Source organism: Astatotilapia calliptera, chromosome 3 (assembly GCF_964374335.1).
Source record: "Astatotilapia calliptera chromosome 3, fAstCal68.1, whole genome shotgun sequence".
Lineage (NCBI taxonomy): Eukaryota > Metazoa > Chordata > Actinopteri > Cichliformes > Cichlidae > Astatotilapia > Astatotilapia calliptera.
Window position 1 is genome coordinate 40,335,990 of NC_137424.1, and position 19,901 is coordinate 40,355,890.

The 19,901-nt window shown below is 41.8% G+C and overlaps 2 protein-coding genes across 2 annotated transcripts in view; both read right to left on the reverse strand.

The window, feature by feature from the left end:
• Positions 1-6,156: 6,156 nt before the first annotated feature.
• On the reverse strand, positions 6,157-8,963 carry LOC145421043 (uncharacterized). Its single transcript, XM_080290783.1, has 6 exons — positions 8,934-8,963; positions 8,570-8,656; positions 7,754-7,829; positions 7,497-7,652; positions 6,963-7,052; positions 6,157-6,519 (listed from the first exon to the last, which is right to left on the reverse strand). The coding sequence occupies exons 1-6, from the start codon at positions 8,936-8,938 to the stop codon at positions 6,304-6,306; spliced, it is 630 nt and encodes a 209-aa protein (XP_080146909.1). The 5' UTR covers positions 8,939-8,963; the 3' UTR covers positions 6,157-6,303.
• A 1,239-nt stretch (positions 8,964-10,202) lies between these two features.
• The window catches only part of LOC113018742 (insulin receptor substrate 1-B), a 57,878-nt gene continuing 48,179 nt past the window's right edge, over positions 10,203-19,901 (reverse strand). Inside the window, exon 4 of the mRNA XM_026162074.2 lies at positions 10,203-13,777. Within this exon, the coding sequence (XP_026017859.2) occupies positions 13,770-13,777 (8 nt within the window). The 3' untranslated portion in view covers positions 10,203-13,769. The remainder of the gene's footprint in view (positions 13,778-19,901) is intronic.

A 19,901-nucleotide genomic window follows, 5' to 3' on the forward strand; every position in this document is an offset into this window, starting at 1 on the left:
GTAAAGGCGTGGGCCTGCCGGCTCCTTCAAAGTCACCCTCTTTCTGTGCTGCCTTTTGTGTTAGCTGAGTGTTGTGTGTCGAGTTCACACAATTCCAAGTTTCTATGCTCGCCTAAAATATTCTCTATCAGTGTGTGTGTGTGTGTGTGTGTGTGTGTGTGTGTGTGTGTGTGTGTGTGTGTGTGTGTGTGTGTGTGTGTGTGTGTGTGTGGTGTTTTCTTGCAAAGGCTGGCCCTCCCTCCCACTTCTACTGTGAGGGGAATTCTGTACCATGTGTCTGTGGTTTTCAGGGAGCTTTCAAAGAAAATAAAGCACTGAGGCCTCGCAGCCCCTCCTTACTTCCCTCCTCCTTTCTTCTTCTTCCCCTCGTTTCCCCTCACTCACTCCCTCCATGTGGCACTTATTGTTTTTTACAGTTTCCACCTCCCCATTTTTAGTCCAGCCAGCCAGCTCCTGAGTGACAGAGCTAATTTCATACGCATCCTATAACCCAGACAAATCCATAATCACAGCAAACAGTCTCTCACGAGTCGGCTGAGAGGGAGAGTGAGAGCTGGGTGGTGTCGGGAGTAGGAAGGGGAGGGAGGGAAAGACAGAGAAAGGCTTTTTGTTTGGCTATGTACACTATGTGAAAGAGGGGGCGGTGAGGAAAAGGAACTGGAAATACATTAGAAAATGGTTGCGTCGGCTGTGGTGTTTGTGGCTCAGATGGCTTCAGATGTCATGTAGTGGATGGACCCACACACATGGATACCATGACTGTGTGTAAACTTACTTTACTGAGTCTGCAGTGATTAACTTTGCCCTAAGGCTCATATATACATGGAGACAAATACAGGAACGTTGTAGGATTAAGAGAAGCATCTTGCATCTGGCTGTAGTCAAAGGTTTTATTGGCTTATTTATGGTTTAATGTGGCTAACTGTAAGGGGGAATAAGGAAAAAAGAGCATAGCTGTTTCTAACCTCTCATGAAAAGTCCTTTCTTAGTCAAGCTTTCTTGACATATCCTTAAGTAGTGTTCAGGAATAGTTAGAAAGGCTTCTTGAAGGACATTCAAAGCTCTTCTTTGGATGTTTCTGCCTTTTGTTCTGTTCTCTATCGTGCTGATCCCACACTGCTTCAATAATCTTGAGGTCCAGACCAATCCATGACTGATAGTTTTCCACTGTGTGTTTTTGCTACCCAGGTATTGGCATCGTGTGCACTGGGATATTTTGGGATCACCGTCGTGCTGAAAAATTAGGCTGAACCCAAAATTTCAAACTTGGACTCATCACTTCCTGTTGCCACTTGTTGTCAGTCCAGTTCTTGTGTAATCTGGCATACCTTCACCGTTTCTCTGTTTCCTTTCTGCAAGAATGAGAGCCTGAACAGATCAACAGAGGTGCAAGACGAATATCTCAGGTCCCGCGTCAGGTCATGCTGTTTTTCTTTTTTTCCTATTTCTTAAGGAAGCGCTCCCCCCCCCCCCCCCCTTCTGATACGTTTGGACAGATTCAATAAAAGAAATTGGAGCAAATTGGATGGAAAATGAGTGAAAAAGCAGCCAATGTCCAAAGAAAAACAACATTGGAAAGGATTTCAGAAAAGCCTTCAGATGTTTTGCTCGAGAGCACTTTAAAAAACCACATGAAAATCTACCTCCTTGGAAGCAGAATATAAAGAAACGAGGGATGGCTCAAGATTTTTGCACAGTACTGCAATAGAATAAGTGTGAATAATGTTGAGGAATCACTCTTGAAGCATGGAGTAGTGCCCACATCACCGTTCCCACATGTGCTTCTGGAACAAAAGCTTCATCCATGCCCTACATTCATCGAGCTTCCTGTGGACCGCACCATGGAGGAAGTCATAAAGACCGGAAGACTTCCTGTATTGTTGCCAGCATTTAGTGGTACAAAGTGTACATGATGTGCAAGGCCAGAGACTAGTGATGTAAACCTATAAAAATACATCGCTTAGCCTCATCAAAGGGCCCAAGACGTACATCTGACGGGAGATTTATGCATCTGTTTTCTTTCTGCAGCTTTAAGACCTGTTTTTACTGCGCTCAGCAGATGTGTTGATGCTTTAAAGCAGACTGGAAATCAAACTATTTTAGGAAATGATTTTCACACACACACTCGACGGAGCTTTTAGCATTCTTTCATATATTGAACATCAGATTTCATACCATTCCTTGATTCGTTATAACACTAACTACAACAGCCTTGATTTTACAGAAGCAGACTGTAGTCTAGTACATCATGCAAGCACTCTTTGCTTGCATGCTTAGTGCATGGGATCATTAATGTGCAGTTACATCATTTTTGAGGACTTAAACTGAAGGAATTGTTAACCTGCAACAAACTGAAGTTTCCAAATCCTAGCTTCAATCAAACTGAGCATACACTATATTGCCAAAAGTATTTTCTTGTCCCTCACCCCTTCACGCTTCCTGTTTTCAGTCCATAGGGTTTAATATTATGTTGACCTGGAGGAATGTTTATGGAAATTTTTGATCGTTCAGAAACGCATTTGTGAGGTCAGATACTGATGTTGGATGAGAAGGTCTGGCTCACAGTTTCTGCTCTAATTCAAACCAAAGGTGTTCTGTCAGGATGAGGTCAGGACTCTGTGCAGGCCAGTCAATGTCTTCCACACCAAACTTGCTGGTCCATGCCATTATGGTCCTTTCTTTGGTGCATTGATGTGCATCCATTCTGGAACAAGAAGAGTCCATCCCCAATCTGCTGGATTACCAAATAGAGAAGCGTGATTCGTCACTGTAAACAACATGTCTCCACTGCTGTAGAGTCCAGTGGTGGCGTACTTTACGCCACTGCATCCGACACTTTGCGTTGCACTTGGTGATGTAATGCTTGGATGCAGCTGCTCGGCCATGGAAACCCATATAAAATAATATAAATATAGTGCATATTGAGGTTCAAAATAGACTCTTGCACTCAAAAATTGCACCATTAAGTAGCTTTTTTTCCCCTCTGTGGTGTCGATCATATCTGCTATCACTGTGGAAGCTCACCGTAGCATTTTTCTCGAGCACTTTAAAGGATTTATGTACTCTGTGAAAAATCTGACACCGCTGGGAACTCCAGACATAAAGCTCATGTGATGTTCCACATAGGGACTCCTGTGGTTATTTAACTGAATTTGTTCACACGATACTCTGCAGGTATTCCTAATGTTTATACAAGCAGGGTTATAGAGTGTATTTGTGCCACTGTGTATGTATTTGTGCATGTAGGTGTGTTTGTGTAACTGCAACACAGATACAGTATGATGAACACATATACAATAACGAGATTATTGGCAGTCAGACACATCAGGTCCACCCGCTGGCTCATGGCCAGCGCACCTCCCTATGACTGAACTTTGTGTCCTCTTGCTTTGGCTCCCATCCACCATCCGTCTTCTGCTCTCTTTCAGTCGTTTGTCTTCGCCAGGGATGCTGTCACCGTAGCCGAGCCTGGCATCATCGCTGGCTGTCGCCACTACTACCAGATGGCCGCTGTGTCCATTCTCTCCTTATGATGCTCTGCATTTCCGCCTTGTCTTATTTAACTGTAATGAGATTAATTTGAATGAGTTTATCTGCTGTGAGGGCCTCAGAGTGCATCACAAAGATGGTTTGCTTCTTCATTTTTAGTTCACTGATTGTGGATTTCTATAGAAACAGGGACATTCTTTGTGACAGTGTTTAAGGTCACTCAGTAAATCAGGAGCATTGCTTGCCTAAGCACTGAATAGGACCAGAGAAATGACTGAAACTATAATGTACTAGACTATTTTGGTAAATGTCGCATTTCTGATGTGTTTCGGCCTTTCAGGCCACACTACAGAAGAAGCTTCTAAAAGTGTCCTTCCAGGGTCAAGATGATCTGCATTTAAATGTGGACAAGGAAAACATCCTAGGCGTGCACCTTTATCTGCTTTTCTGATGTGACTGTACACCGTGTTGTTATTAGTTGGCTTTTTATGGGCCAACATTTCTAAATAGTTATGTTCATAGCGCCACCTGTTGCTTTGGCATGCTCTTGACAGCAATTCTTTTTGAAAATTAAAATTTTCTGACCCACACTCATACAGCTCAGCTCAATGTCTTGTTTATTGCATCCAAAAATGAGGCTACGGCATGTTCACGGATCGAGCCCGAATCAGTACTCAACATTTAGCAAATCACAAATGCACAAACAATTGGAGCACAGATTACAAGTTTTACAGTTTTAACACTTTTGTCCTGCACTTCCACCATCTTGGATGGTTAAGTCAGGGTTAGCGGGGGTGCCTCAACTTTCTGATTTGGAAATCTGACTTGATGGGATGTTCTGGTGGAATAGGCTGACTCAGAAGTTGAGATTTCTGATTTTTGAGTATAAATGGTGTGAAGAATTAGTCATGCCCCTACGGCTACCTGTTAAAATTCCCAACTTTGCAGCACAAATGTATGGAAGCTAGTTCACGCCACAGATTTTTCCTCTTTTTTTCCATCCATAAGTCAGAATTACTTAAATTTATTAAGTAAAATTTTGAGGTACAAACTTTAAGAATTAATTACAAAAATAAATTAAAAATTCAGTTGAGGATGCAAAGTTCTGCTTCACATAACTAAACGCCCCCTTCATAATGATATAGGGGATGCACTTGACCATGTTCGCACTTTCTTACCATTCATTTTGTAAATATGTGTGTATGCACTGGACACATCTTGTTTATGGATTCATTATCCTGGCTCCTGCTTGTGTAAACTTGTGTAGACCCTGAGTGTCAAATGTTAGGCCTGGGGGCCAGAATCAGGCCGGCATGCTGGATGAAAAAATATGAAGGAGGGCATAAATTTGGGACTTTTAACCGTATTTTTACATTTTTAAATGGCCTGTATTCGTATAGCGCTTTACTTAGTCCCTAAGGACCCCAAAGCGCTTTACACTACATTTAGTCATCCACCCATTCACACACACGTTCACACACTGATGATGGCAAGCTACATTGTACACTCTAAAAAAAGATCTGCTGGCTTAACGTAAAAAAATTAAGGTAACAATTTGCATGGATCTTTTTAAGTTACTTCAGCTTAGCCACTATAGCGTAAATGCCACAAGAGTTCTCTAGTTAGGCAAACTCTATTCCTTACGTACAAACAACATGATTTGCTTTGTCCTCTACAAGCTTAATTAAGTTGAACCAACTTAATTTTAATTGTTTAAAAAATTACTCCATTTAGTTATTAAAACTTATTTTTTTACTTTTATTCTACTCAGAAATATCCATGCAAATTGTTACCTTAATTTTTTTGAGTACTAGTAACTTACAATAACTTGTAACTTACAATTATACAATAAATTACACATTGAAATTCCAGTTTTATGATCAAACTGTTTATTAGAACACCAGTCCACCATTCCAGACTCATTGACATTTCAATAGCAGACAAAATTGTTGCCTCCATAAAATAAATGACATAAAACACCCCTGTAAATCTGTCTCAAAAAGACTGAACATTTTGACAGTCATGCTCTGATTCAAGTTTGTTTGTGTTAAAGTGATAGTTTAGGTTTTTTTAAGTATGAAGTACATTGTGAGTGTATTACACACAGTAGACAGCAGTCAGCACATTCCTGCCACCAACACGCACGATAGGCTCAGTTTGTTTGTGTGACTTTGGTAAATCTGAACTAACCCGAACTAACACCAAAGTCACCAAATAACACAATTACACTTACTGATCAAGGCAGCAGGAGACCAGCAACTCCTGTGTGCTGTCAGGTAAAATTGCTGTTTTTGTCCATGGACGCTGGTGGGCCAGAGCGATTGAAACAACAAGCAGTAGAACTTCTCTTTCCTCACAGAAAAGGCTGTCTGATAGCAAAATAAAGCAGTAAACATATTCTTGATATAATGTACATTTAAACTGACATCAGTTTTATTAGGATGGAGGCTCATCTTGCGTGCCGGTGGCCCCGTCTGCTTCTCCGTAGGTGGAGCTTACTGACTGCCATCTACTGTGTGTAATACACTCACAATACATATGTACCTCATATACAGCCTCACTTCAAAAGACCCGAGCTATCCTTTTAAAGTGCATTATTTTTAACTAGGTGTACTTAATGCTCAACGCTCAACTTTACACCTACTGTAAAGTATGTAACACAACACATTGCAAACAACAGTGGAACATTTCCCGTTTAATTTGAGGATAGCCTCACTCTTCACATTTTTTTAGTACAACAGTTTACTTTTTAGTGACATTACCTTAGGACTGGCTTTCAGATCATCCAGCTCGAGGAATATCTTTTGAAACACTTCAAAAGTGTTTTTCAAAAGTGTTTTTCAGTTCTTTTGGGTAGCTGAGGTTGAGTGCATATATCAGCCCCATTAGCAAGGCACAGGCTCTGGGTACATCCAGGTCTGCTAGGACTTCTGTTCCTTCAAGTATGATCCTTGCGCTGGCTGGATCAGACGTTGTGGCACCTCTGGTTACAATCTTCATCACTTCATTGGTAATATCCCCGCCACCATCCTGGTAGATCAGAATCAATATAAATGTTTTAAGTAATCATACTTATACATGAGAGTAACACAAAATAGGGCTGCAACTAACAATTTTCTCGATTATCTGATTATGTCTGTGAAGGTTCTCTTTGCAAGCTCCTTTGACGATTATCTGATTAGTTGTTTGGTCCAGAAAATGTCAGAAAATGGTGAAAAATGTCAATGTTTCTCAGAGCCCAATATGATGACCTCAAATGTCAAACATATTCAGTTTGCTGTCATAGAGGAGTAAAGAAACCAGAAACGATTCACATTTATGAAGCTGAAACCAGAGAATTTGGACTTCTTTTTCTAAAATAATTACTTAAACCGATCAATCAATTATCAAAATAGTTGCCGATTAATTTAGAAATCAATTAATAATAGATTAGATCGTACCTCTAATACAAAGTATAGTCATGTCTGATTTACCTGCTCTTTGAAGAGATCCTCCTCCTTTTCCCTGAGATACACCACTAAGCCACGGATAGCGACCTCTCGCCTTCTCTCCACAGAATCGTCCTGTGAATAAGAAAAAGAATGTCGAACTGCTCTTCGAGGAGGATGGGTTTTTGATAATTACATCCAAAAAAAAAAAAAAAGATTGACTTTATATGGCCTGAACTGTACCAATTATAGATTTCCAGTGATAATCAAAATAATGAATTGATCATTTCAAAGAGCCATTTCTCTGAAATGATCAATTCATGAACTTGAAAAATCCAGGTAACAAATAGAAAAACTGCAAAATCTTGCAAATTACTCTGCCAATCATGATCCACATCACCTATAATTTGTTTTATTATTAAGTATTTATAGTTTTAATTGATATTTGTGCCTCAAGCTCTAAACAATAATTTGACATAGTTGAGTTGTAAACAGCTACCTTTTAAGACTCAATATCACCTATTGGAAAAAAAAGTGGATTATCCTATTTGAAATAAACTACATTTCATTCATTCATACCTCTAGCAGCATGTTCTGGATGCGCCGAATGCGCATTTTTGCAGCCCCTCCTCTTGAGGACAGCAAGGACATTATTTTCTGAGAGTACTGGTCCAGCTTTGCCATGAATGTTGTCTCCAGGTTAACAGTGGTGATCCTTCTGAATTCTTGGTTTATCTGTATAAAAAAAAAAGGCACAAATAGGCACAACATGTTAATGTATATAATTTACTTTAAAAGAATACATACTGCAAATTATCTTATGGAAAAATATTTACCTGAACTGCATCAAAAAGAGCAGGCCATCTTTCTTTCAGGTCATTGATTTTTGGTGCTTGATTGACAACTTCCTGCCTGCGAATGGAGAATGTTATGTTATGTTTCCAAATCAAAGATATTTTTTCTTAAGTGATACAACTGCGCTTATGTATCTGCAGTTAACACCCAAAAGAGCAAAATTATATTTTATGTGCTAATGCACACTCAATGTAATGTCATTAAAACAACTAGTTTATGAATGTTACTTAAGATCTTTCCTGTGGCGTTTCTACAACATGGCGTTTGCTTCCTCGCCCGCGTTTTTTGACTGAACTTTGACACAGGCTGTTCTTCAGCTAGGGCTCAATTAACAAACTTCAATCTCACATAAAAATAACTCTAGGACTTAAACATCAAAATGCATCGATGTTAAACCGAATGTATACTCAGTAACCTACATTTGTTTAGTCATGAATGTAAAATGGCCCAGCCTTTTGCTGGTCAAACCTTCATCAACGCTGCAACGATTTCAAAGTAGAAAGAAGAAAAACATGTATTACCCTGTCTTTGCAGAGTTAAAACTACTGCTACAGAAGCTCAGTGTCAATTAACACCATTTGGCTGCCACCGTAAAACAAAACTTAACAAAGACTAATGTTACGGTCGAATTACTTCACAAGTTAGCCAGAAGTGTAACGTTACTAGCTTATCACCACCACTCGCCGAGGAAGAGTTTAGTGTTGTGTAAAAAGGATTTCTTGCAGTGCGTGTTGATAGAGTTAAAGTTAAGAGTTATTAGCTGCTGTGAATAAAACAAGGCAAAAAATTGTACTCACCACAAAGCTTTAACGTTTGATAATGTTCCGTACAAAATGCCGCTTCTCTGCTTTCTCTCTTTGCCTCCGTTTCTTTCGATCAGTGGTCTGAGAGCACAACATGTCCGGGCAAGTCAGCCTTGTACTCAGCTTTTAAAGGACGCTTACGAGATTTTTAAGTTGTATTAACTGAATACACTTTCATGTTAAGTTAACACAGAAATGTCTGTTCAAAATCGATATATTACTGAGCTAAGACTGTTTTCTTTATTTTCATTTCGACCAACTCATTAAATTAAGTTATCAACTGATTACAATGTGTACATGCAACAAACTTAATTTTTTATGCAGAAAAAGCTATTAATTTTAAGCTTTACTTACTAACCCCATGAATCATTTTTTAGAGTGTAGCCACAGCCACCCTGGGGCGCACTGACAGGCGAGGCTGCCGGACACTGGCGCCACCACCAGAGGCAGTAGGCAACGGGTGAAGTGTCTTACCCAAGGACGATTACAAGACGAACTGCCAACTCTTGAGCCACACTCGCCCACTTTTACAGCTTTTCTTGCAAATAACACAGACAAACACACACACACACACACATTAATACTACACTAAAGTTGTCAATGATCGGTTTGTTTTCGGTCGTTTCTGTTTTGGCGGCGTCGGGGGGGGGGGACTTCTTTGTCTTATATTAACATATCTCTGATATTAGACGTGTAATCAAACAATTTTAGCTCTTCATAATCAAACACCGAGTTTCACTCGTCTTGCCCACAGTTGTCACAGTTGGCTGACACTTCTGTTTTCAGCTGTATTTTCCAAGACGCATTTACACAAAAAGTGAACTAGCGCCAAAGAGAACTAAAGTGTCAGAAAAAAGCAGCAGTGTAGGTTTCAGTATCCTCAGGTGTGGTTTTAGTGCCTTATTTTAATCTTTGGGGGCTTATGGTTGTCTAAACTATCCTTAATTTTTATTCATAAAGGGAAGTGAGAGCGTGTGCAGGTGCACGTCTGGTCTCTGCGCGCTCTCATTTCTATTAATTCCTTCTGCCAGCCCGCAATCACACCTGGGCTGGGTTTAGTTACTCATCCATCTGTGGACGAAGACGATACAAGATCCCACACGGGAGCACGGATTTATCGGGCAGAGGAAAGCTTATTTAATAATAAACCCAAGTGCTGAGTGAGAGGGTCGCATTGAATGAGGCAGAGGGAGGCCTTTGAGCGAACACGGTGTTGGTTAAATTCCCGGTCAGACGAGTGATTAACTCCACCGGAGAGCGGCCAAAAAATCCAGTCGACGATCTTATCAATGGAAGTGGCGAATGTGACTAAGACGCCTTTGAAAAACGACCAGGCCATTTTCCTTTCCACAAAACAGCGTGACATCTGCGCTGTGGTCGCAGCCTCGTGTGTGACTCACAAAGTGTGAGAGGCGCATGAGCCCGTCTGCGTCTGTGGCATTTCTCGCAGATGTTCACACTTGCTTCAGACTGTAAATTAAAGCGTCTTCCGCTCGCAGCTCAGTAGCTCCGTTGTTTTTCTGTCATTTTTTCTTTCTTTTCTTTTTACCAAATCATCCCCATTACATCAATCAAAAACCTAGCAGCCAGTCTCAGACACAAAAGAAACCACAAGTCCTTTTAGTCCTTTTGTTGTTTGACTTTTTTTTAATCCTTTCTAGTCAGATTTTGTTTTTCCTCAAGCAATAGAAGTAAAACTGTCTACATCAATGGCAAATCTCACAATATTCCCCATTCAGTACCATCCCTCGGGGGGAACAGGAGGAATACATACAATTCAGAACAGCAGCAGCAGCACCTTCCTGCACATTTAATGAACACATCTACATCCGCTAACAATGCAATGAATGAAATCATACAGCCGACCTTAAAACTGCCTGAGCGTCTCCCAGAAGGAGTTCAGTTCATGATATGTGGGTGTGACAATCGAGTACGTCGCCACGGGCAGCCGAAGTTGTCCAGGCTGCGGGCAGTTTGACAAGGTAAAAACGTTCATTATGAAGCAAAAATAAAACAAAAAAATAATAAAATCATCAGATGCTCAGAGCTTGAGGGATGGGGGGCTCTTAATGGCAGGATAATAACGACAGGATTGAAAGCAACTGTGTTTGTGCGCTCTTTCTAAACTCCAAAGTACCATCAAGCATTTGCGTTTTGGCTGAAAACTGCTGAGTTACATTATGAGAACATCTCCAAAAATACCATTAGAAGCTTTTCTACTCATTATCGCGTGTTTGCCTGCGAGTCTGGGGTGGGTAAACACGTGAGATTCATGTGTTCATGAGTCTGTTTTTCATTCTTATTCCTCCCCCCTCTCAATTCTGAATGACTATCCTTTATTACCCGCAGTTTCCTACCAATCAAAAAAGCTCAATTGTTACGCTGTCAACCTCAAAAGTCATGTGACCAGAGGGAAAAAGTTCACGAGCATCCCGAGGCAGGCGGGCAAACACGCGAGTCCAAATTTGCAGCTACACACATACATGTGTAATTAGACGTTAAGTTATTTATTATTTTTCTCCTTCTTGCTGCTGTTTCTGTGCGGCGGCCTTTTCTTCCTCTTCGTGCACTTGTATTTTGTTTAAACCCTCCAGTCAGAGTCACACACAAATTCAAGGTTAAAGCATACGCAAATTTTCACAATGAGCAGACAGCGAGGTGAGATATGTCACGGTTTTCCCCTCGCTGCTAAAGAAAACACCAGGGGAGGGAGAACATAAAAGGTTACATTTTTTTAACATTTTTTCATCCCCCCCAAAACAAAAACAAAGCAATGTGTCCAGACTTGAGAGCTCAAGGTCACCAGAGGAGAACAGCCGCGATTTTTTGTGTTTTGGCACTGCTGCGATTTAGTCCTCCATTAAGGTCCAACGCTTATGGGCTCAAAGCCACGGCTATCAGTCAAGTCATCGGATAGATCGCTGCCACACCGCACAAACAGAAAAAGTTTTTTCATGAGAACTGTACAGCCAAAAGAGACCCAAAAACAATAAGAGACAAAAATAGTCAGTATACTCTGATAGGATATCTATATTAGTGCTAGTTGCTAAGAGAGAGATATGACAGACAGGCACTTAAGTTCTAATGCATAGCAGAGATTGAAGCAAGAGCCTAGACAGAAAAGAAGGACTTGGGGCCAAAGCAAAGTGAAAACACCTCTTAAAATGTTTGGTGAACAAACTGCAGTTTTTTTCATACCGATGAAATGAGAACTGATCCCTGCTCAGCTGCTAAAAAGCAGTGTGCTGACGGCTACAAAGCTAGCATCAGCATTGCTATTGATAGGGCCTCTGTCCTCAGCTGTGTGCACTGTATCCTATTTAGCATCCTGAGATGAAGGGGATTAAGTGAGACACAAGTGTCTGGAGCCAGTAGCTCTAATGGGATTGCTTAGCAGTATATTTGGGGAGGGGGGGTCTAACCCTGAGCTGTGGTCAGCAGGACGGCGAATTTACGCCCTGGCACAATGCTAATATGTTAATCTGATCTAGCTGGTTTTAACTAGCTAGCAGGCAACTGTACTCCCTGCTAAAGTGTCTTTTGTTTGAGGCCTGTGCGCTCAATACTTATGGCTCACCGAACAGCGAAAGTATGCAGTGAAGAAGATATCAGGAGCAGAAAAATTTGAATTTTGAAGAGTAAAATCGACGCATAATATTTAACAGTACGCTAACAGCAGCTATGCTAGTATTTCTCACAGTAGAAAGGAAGGCTAGCAGATTGCTAGTACTTTAGGTCTCAGTCAGACAAGCCTAGTGGCTTGCTAGCGACCATTTAGCAGCTACTGGTCGCTAGGTTAGAATATTTATTCCTCAACCAGTTGCGAGTCATTGCTAGAGGCTGCTGGCAGTTGCTGTGAAACTGATTGCAAAAGCTCCATACTCAAATGGTTGGAGACTAGTTAGTAACCCCGTTGCAACCACCGTTTTCTAAGGAAAAATGGGTATTACACGACTCTGAAATTGGTCACAAAAAGGTGTTTTTATTGCTGCATCAAAAACATTGTGATTGCTTTGCTTGCTGGAGGCTGCAAGAAGAAATGCTGTCCGCTAACACTTTCCATCTCTTCACCAAGCAACTGTGAAACTGTAAGAAAAAATTGGAAATGGAGAACTGTTTGCCTTCAAAACAGGTTGCAACTTTTGAAACGTGTTGGTTTATGGTTTGCTTGGGAGAGTAAGCGGTGAGTGTTTGCAGACAAGTCTGCATCTTCCTTGCAAACTACAAGTGACTGCAGCAACCTGCTGGCAACCACAGCAATGACAAGAAGGTGCAGTTTTTGGTGCAGTGATTTCCTCTAGCAACAATTCGCTGGGGAATACTAACTTTTTCCCTAGCAACCAGAAGTTGCCAGGAGGTTGCCGACTGGTCTCTAGGCTTGTGGCTCTGAGGACTTAGTGAAATTTCTGCGTTCATGTCATATTTATTGTGTACAATCTCCCCCCCCCCCCGTTTCATTTTATTTCAACATTCCAGTTAGGACTGTCAACATGTTTTTCTTGATTTTACCCATCTTGGAAGACTCACATCAAGGAATATGAACTGAAACCTAAAGACATAGTGTCTATAATGTTTTTCAGCCACATACGAGCAACTCTAATCACAAAGCTGACGATCGCTGTGCACACACAGCAAACCTTCAAACCTTCCATACTTTATGACATGAATGCAGTAAAAGCTCACACCAGTGCTCCCCACTTTTGTTTTTAGAACTACATTAAATCAAGCTTGGAAAGAAAAACAACAAAAAACACCCCACAAAGCTTCACTGAAATTCTCTGGAAAATGGCTACAATCTGAAAATGAGGCACTTTTTGAGCAGATGTACAATTCCACACATTTTTCTTTTTCATCAACCGTTGTATTCTTTATAATTGGAGCTCTTCCAATTAGGAAAAAAGAAAAGAAAAAGAAAACACTGTTCTCCATTTTTGTACCCTCCTCTGACGGGTTTCACTCAAGGAATGAGAGCAGCAAATAGCTTTTTAAGAATGTCATTTGGCACACATCCCTGTTGGTTTCCACAACCAACTAGATGAAAGCGAAGAGGAAAAAAAAAAGAAAAGAAGTTTTCCATCAGTCTCTGACAAAGTGCTTGAGGACCGTGTCCGATCCAGCTGCTCTCTCGATGCGATAGGTTGCCACAAAATGAAGAGGCGGAGCCTTTGTTTTCCCCAGGGACGATTCACCGACATCAGCACTCTAGAAGAAAAGCCAGAGAAGAGAGGTTTGATTACAAATCGTATAAACACACCTCAGATATGAAGAAGATGAAAGAAATGTTATGTAAACAAAGTGTCTCCACCTTATCTGGTTAATATGTAATGTGTGATATCAGTTCTGAAACACGCTGACCCTAAAACGAACAACTTGAATACGTAGTGCGGCTAAACGGGCTGGAAGAAAGACTCAGACAGGAAGAAGGAGATAAAGGGAACAGCAGGGAGGGAGAAAGTGAGGACACCTATGGCTACAGGCAACTGTGTGTGTGAGAGTGTGTGTGTGCGCACAAGCCCGTACGTGGGAAAACAGAGTTCTAGATCCCATGTTGCATTTTCCTGAGCACATGCCCCAAATGTGAGCACACAGGTATGTGGGAAAATGTCACTGCTGCAGTTATTCAAAATGTCAAGTCTGAAAAGTAGTCATGGCTTCTTTTTCTTTTTTTTCTTTTTTTTTGTGCCGTTGGAAGGATTAGCTGCATAATTCTGCTCCACAGTAGAGACAGCAGCAGAATCACATGACATCCAGAGCCATCTGTCAGTCTTGGGTCCTCTGTGCCGTGTCATGTTAGGTTACCCTGGTCACAGCTTTAGTAGTCAGTGTACATGATTGCAGTGCAGAAGTGAGCTAAAATTGTTTTTATACAAGGGGGAGTCTGCACCCTCTATCCACTTACTACTACAAATGGTACCACTGGTGCAAAAGAAATTGGTATACGGCTCGAGAAGAATGGCACCACAGCGCTTAGCACTGATGCCACGTATCAGGAACACTGCAGCTCTAGCAGGTCTGTGTATTGTGTGGGTGTGTCTTATGTCATCCAGGTTTGTGATCTGTTAGGGGGGGCGTGTCCTGGGTCTGCCCCAGGGGCCTCCTCCCGGAGGGGCATGCCCAGAACACCTCGCCCAGGAGTCATCCTTATCAGATGCCAGAACCACCTCAGCTGGCTCCTTTTGGTGTGGCGGAGCAGCGGCTCTACTCCGAGCCCCTCGCGGATGGCCAAACTCCTCAACCTATCTCTAAAGGAGACGTCAGCCACCCTTCGAAGGAAGCCCATTTCTGCCGCCGGTACCTGCAATCTCGCTCTTTCGGTCAATACCCAAAGCTTGTGACGATAGGTGAGGGTAGGGACGCAGATTGACTGGTAAATTGAGAGGTTCGCTTTTACGCACAAGCTCTTCGCCACGACGGACCGGTACAGCATCCGCATCATGCAGCCATAGAACCAATCCGTCTGTTGATCTCCCGCTCCCTTTTCCCATCACTCGTGAACAAGACCCCAAGATGCTTAAACTCCTCCAGTTGGGGCAGGAACTCGTCCCTGACCAGGAGTGAGTACTCCACCCTTTTCCAGCTGAGGACCATGGCCTCAGATTTGTATGTTGCATCTGAAATATTTAAGCTGAATAAAGTTTTAAGATAGTAATCATTCAAATGACAATTAAAGCTGGATCTTTAGTTAGCAATTTGCAGTGATGTGGTGGCCTGGAGACGATAGAAACTGAATGAGTTTTTGCAACTTCAAATGACATAGCTGCCGGTGACACGGGAACAAAGACGAGCTTTGCTCAACTTAGAGGAGAGTAGCTGAAGTAACTACCAATGAGAGTAAAAATATAATTGACATGTGACCTGGAAGTAAACTGGTAACTTGTGTTACCTAGGCAACTGGAGCCTGGATTATCAGTATGTGACCGGCCTTAAGATGCAAAGTGATGTGCAAGTTTGCACATTGCAATTTTAACTTATTGTATTTTATGACTATTGCTTCTTTTATTAATTTTGTTCTTTTGTAAGGTGACCTTGGGTTTTTCAAAGGCGCCCTCAAATAAAATGTATTATTATTATTATTAAGTGAACAGCTTCCACTGGGATACAGGTCAAGGATAAGTAGTTCCTCCATTGTTAAAAGTATTTATGTACACAATCTTATCTTTTTCTTCTTTTGTTATTTTTTGATGGAGATCCAATCTCTTTATGGTCACGATTCACCTCTTAGCAGGTTAGCTTGGTTCAAGGCTTAAAACTCTGTGAGGGTTTTCTGAAACCTCAGTGGAGAAAATGGACCAACCAGTCAGGATGCAGGATGAAAAGAATCAGAAAACACTGGCTGACTCAACACTGCGCAGTCTGACAGGCCTCCGGACTGATGTTGTGCAGTCTGACATTGATTGCATTAGACACATATAACTCGGTTAGATGTGCAATTATTCCTTCAAGATTTCAGTTTTCCCGTGGTGTGTATGGACCTTCAAACCAGATGTCAGGTTGTTGTATTGTGGAGTAGATAACAACCGAGTACAGGCTAACTGCTTTAAAGGTCTTGTGTGTTGTAAATAAACAATGAATGCAAGATGCGAACCACAGCTCCTGCACCTTGTACTGGAAGCACAATTATGACGACCATAAAGGTCAGTAAGTGCCCTCTAAACTGGTTCAGTCAAATGTGGTGACTCACACTGAAGGCACTTAAGCCGCCGAGTGCCAAAATAACCAAAGCACAAGGCTAGTAAAGAGGACAGGCTCAGAGAGAGTTCCCAGTCTCTTTTCTTAAAATTAAAAAAAATTAAAAAATTCCCAGCCTTGCTTGACTCTCTAATTGCAATTGAGGGTACTCTGTATTTACACCCCCTCCCTCTCTCTGTCTTCCCCCCAGCTTGTCTTCTTCCTGGTGCAGTGAGCTATATTTAGCGTGCCTCAGCACAGACGGTGCCCGCCAGCCGGCCAAGCCGTGACGGCCTAAATCAGAGCGGAGCAGCTCGAAAAGCAGCAACATAACCGAGCTATCCGGCATGAGAATCCAGAGCAGGGTGTCACTACACGTTCTTGTTAGTGCTGCAGCTCTGCCATGGATACACACATGCAAACTCTGGGAGATGCTGTAATTGCGCAGATGACATTCACTTAATAACGACCTTTCCTCTGCACAGACGTGGCAAATTATACAGGAAAAAAAATGTGAAACAGCTGTCTACACATACAGCCTTTTATACGCGGCTACATGTGCAGTGCTTCCTCTCCTGGTCACACTAATCAGATATCTTATTTTCCCCAGGCTGCCCCATGCCGTCGCCTTGGACGTGTTAATCGATCTCATCCACTTCCTAGCATCGTTTCTCCATCTGTTGGCTAATCAATAGGATAATGACCACGGTGGCGATTGTGTGAGTGTGTGTGGCTCTCTTTCACTATTCTCCCAGACTGTTTAAATCAAGAGGTTAGACAAGGCTATCTGCCTCCGGAGTACAGTGTCTAGCCAATAACTGTTCTCTAGCCGCCTGTGTGTCAGAAAGTGTGTGTGTAATTAGGAGAGTCTGGGTCTATGTGATGTCTCAATCGAGGGCTGGCTAAAATTGAAAGCCACCCTGTTCTCCTGTCGTAAATCGACTGTGTCAGTCTGTCATTTTCATGCCGCCCCGGCTCCCACAAGACACGGAGGCTGCTCCCAGCAACGTGATGTGAGTCACTGAGTGCACTGGTCACTTGGTTTGGTTTAAATCATATTTTATGCTAAAGGAAATTGGCCAGACCCGCGCTAGAGTCCATCATGTGTTTACAATCAATGGAAAGTGGCGCTGGTTGAAAAACAGACTGTACAAAAAGAGCATTGTCAGTGTCACCGTCTTCATGAGAGCAAGACACATGTGCACTAGATGGATCTATGAACTTCACACAGGAACAGATGAATGTAAAATCACCAGAAAGCATCAATGCTCGTCACTGCATCTCATCCTTCTGTGAGCATCTCATAGGTCGCAGAGCAGAAAATGTACAAATCCGTTCTTACTGAATGCCTCGAGCGTGCTGCGATCTCTTTGTGCAAGACAGCAAATTCCTTGCAACTCCAAAAGTAGCCAAGAAGCCACGACCTTTGACCTACACATTGCAAAAAGCCAAGAATATTCTTCTGGAGATCATTAAAGTCTTTTCAAATGAGAGAATCTCTTGAGGGTTTTTCCACGATGGATGCAATTTTTCAAGCCAGCGACTTGAGCTCCCGAAATCCTTCTGCACTGTTATTATACTTGATTCCATTAAATCATCTATCCTGCAGGCAAGGCGAGCAGCTAAGAGGCGAAACGGCGCAACATGAGCCGGGATCCAGCGTCAAAGACAGCTGCGTATACACGGATAGACGAAAACTGGCAGGCTGAACCGACAGGACAGCTCCCGTGTCACCTCATTTTATTTCTTCCAGCGACGCCAGAAAGTCTGTCAGTTATAAGGATTTAATGTTTGCACTCTGACCACAGCGTCTGATTTCACCGTACTTATTTGTTAGTCATGAATTTGGCGCGCATGTGGATGACGGTTTGGTAAAAGTAATACTGCAACCAAAATCTTCCTCTGAGCATCTAATGCTTGGCTCGTGGGGGCTTCAGAGGTGGGTGTGGGAAAATATAAATACATAAAAAAAATCTGAAAATGGCTTCTTCATTGTGGGTGGCAGCTGCAACCAGCTCGTCTTACAAGAACTGCTAAAGATACTACAGTTGCCATTTTAAACATTCAATGCAAGCACACTGTGGTCATTTTTGCACAGAAAAGAACAAATGGAAGAGTTATACGGAAGACCAACAGTGCCCGAATTGGAAAATAAAAAAATACCTACAGTAGAAATGTAGAAAGAAATACAGAAACAAAAACATTTACTACAATACACAAATGTTCTGTCTGTTCTTGAACTCCTTGTTCAATCAGGAGTTGAGCAACCAAACTCATCACGCCCAAATATTTTAGGCTGCTACAGGTTCTTATCTAATCACATGCCTTGCAACCGCCTAATAATTGATTAAAATCACAAACCAAACATTACTGTACCATTGGCCAGGCCAGGTTTCCAGTGCCTCTACTCCAAACCCCTCTCAGATGGCTGAGCTCCTCACCCCTTCTCCAAGGTAGATGCCAGCCATCCTTTGGAAAAAGCTCATTTCTTCCGCTGTCATTTTTTGTCATTTCTTAAAATAAATTAAAAATTATTGGCTAGATTTTTTCCCCCAAATTTTTCATTTGATTTAAATCCTAATACTAATTGTTTTGTTCAATAACTTGTTATTCTGGCATTTTTGGGCCTCCGTACACTAAGAACACTAATTTCCTCCTCCTTTCTTTGAAGTCAAAACGAGAAAATGCAAAGGCGTTAAAACCGGTTTCAAACAGCCACATTTTAACCTCATCTGAACTGAGCTCTTGTATATTTCAGTTTTCTGAGATATTTGGAATCACTTAGACCTGATAAGTATAAAAACTAAGCATCATCTTTGAACAGAAAGTCATCCTTTTTTAAAAGTATGTCTTGAAATGGGGTTTATTTGACAGCAAAAGACAATAAAGTCACCACTGTACAGGTATATGGTGCCGAAAAGGCAAAATACAAAGTACCCATATGAGGACACACAATATATGAGAGCTGTTCAGGTAAAGAACAAGTAGCCGAGTTAAACATCAAAGAGTAATTCAAACACTAGTGTAAAGTAGTGTTTGAATCACACATGTGACAGACATGTGCACAGCCGTTTTGGAGTCTACAGGAAACAGTCGACAGATATTTCTGGTGGAGTACTCACACCAGTTTTTGACTGAATCCTTTGAGCTGTTGCCAACAACCAGAAAATAGGTTGAAGAGATTTGTAGAAAGGCAAAAATAATTCTTTATCTCCTGATTACATCCAGAATCAGATCTCAAGCCCGTCCCCATCGTATTTAATAGTCTGCATAAACTCAGTAAGTCAGGTGAGTACAATAAGATGGTCACCAGTAGGCCACGTCATTAAAACTCTCTTTAGGAGTGGCCCTAGCTAGGAGACTGTGGTGCCCTGAGCAATTCCTTGAGAAATTTATGGTTTTTGTGAAGCTGTTCTGCTGCATTTTTTGCAGTGCAGCAGAGGGGGGGGGGGGGGGGCTTATCCCAATGGGGAAGTTGCTGCTGTTTATGAGGCGGTTGCACATGGCCCGCAAAAACGCTCATGTAGGAGTTTTAAGTAACATCCCCATTAAATGGTTTTAATGTTGTGGCTGATTGAGTTACAGCACAAAACGTTACATTTTCTGCACATGCTGTTCGGTACAAACAGAGTGGGAAGGTTTTCCTGGGAAAAACTCT

What these genes read in the sequence shown, in the direction of transcription:
- LOC145421043 (XM_080290783.1), bottom strand. An exon ending in TCAAACGTTAAAGCTTTGTG is followed by an intron (nt 7,830 to 8,569) that starts GTGAGTACAATT and finishes CTCCATTCGCAG; the next exon opens with GCAGGAAGTTGTCAATCAAG. An exon ending in AGGATCTCTTCAAAGAGCAG is followed by an intron (nt 6,520 to 6,962) that starts GTAAATCAGACA and finishes CTGATCTACCAG; the next exon opens with GATGGTGGCGGGGATATTAC.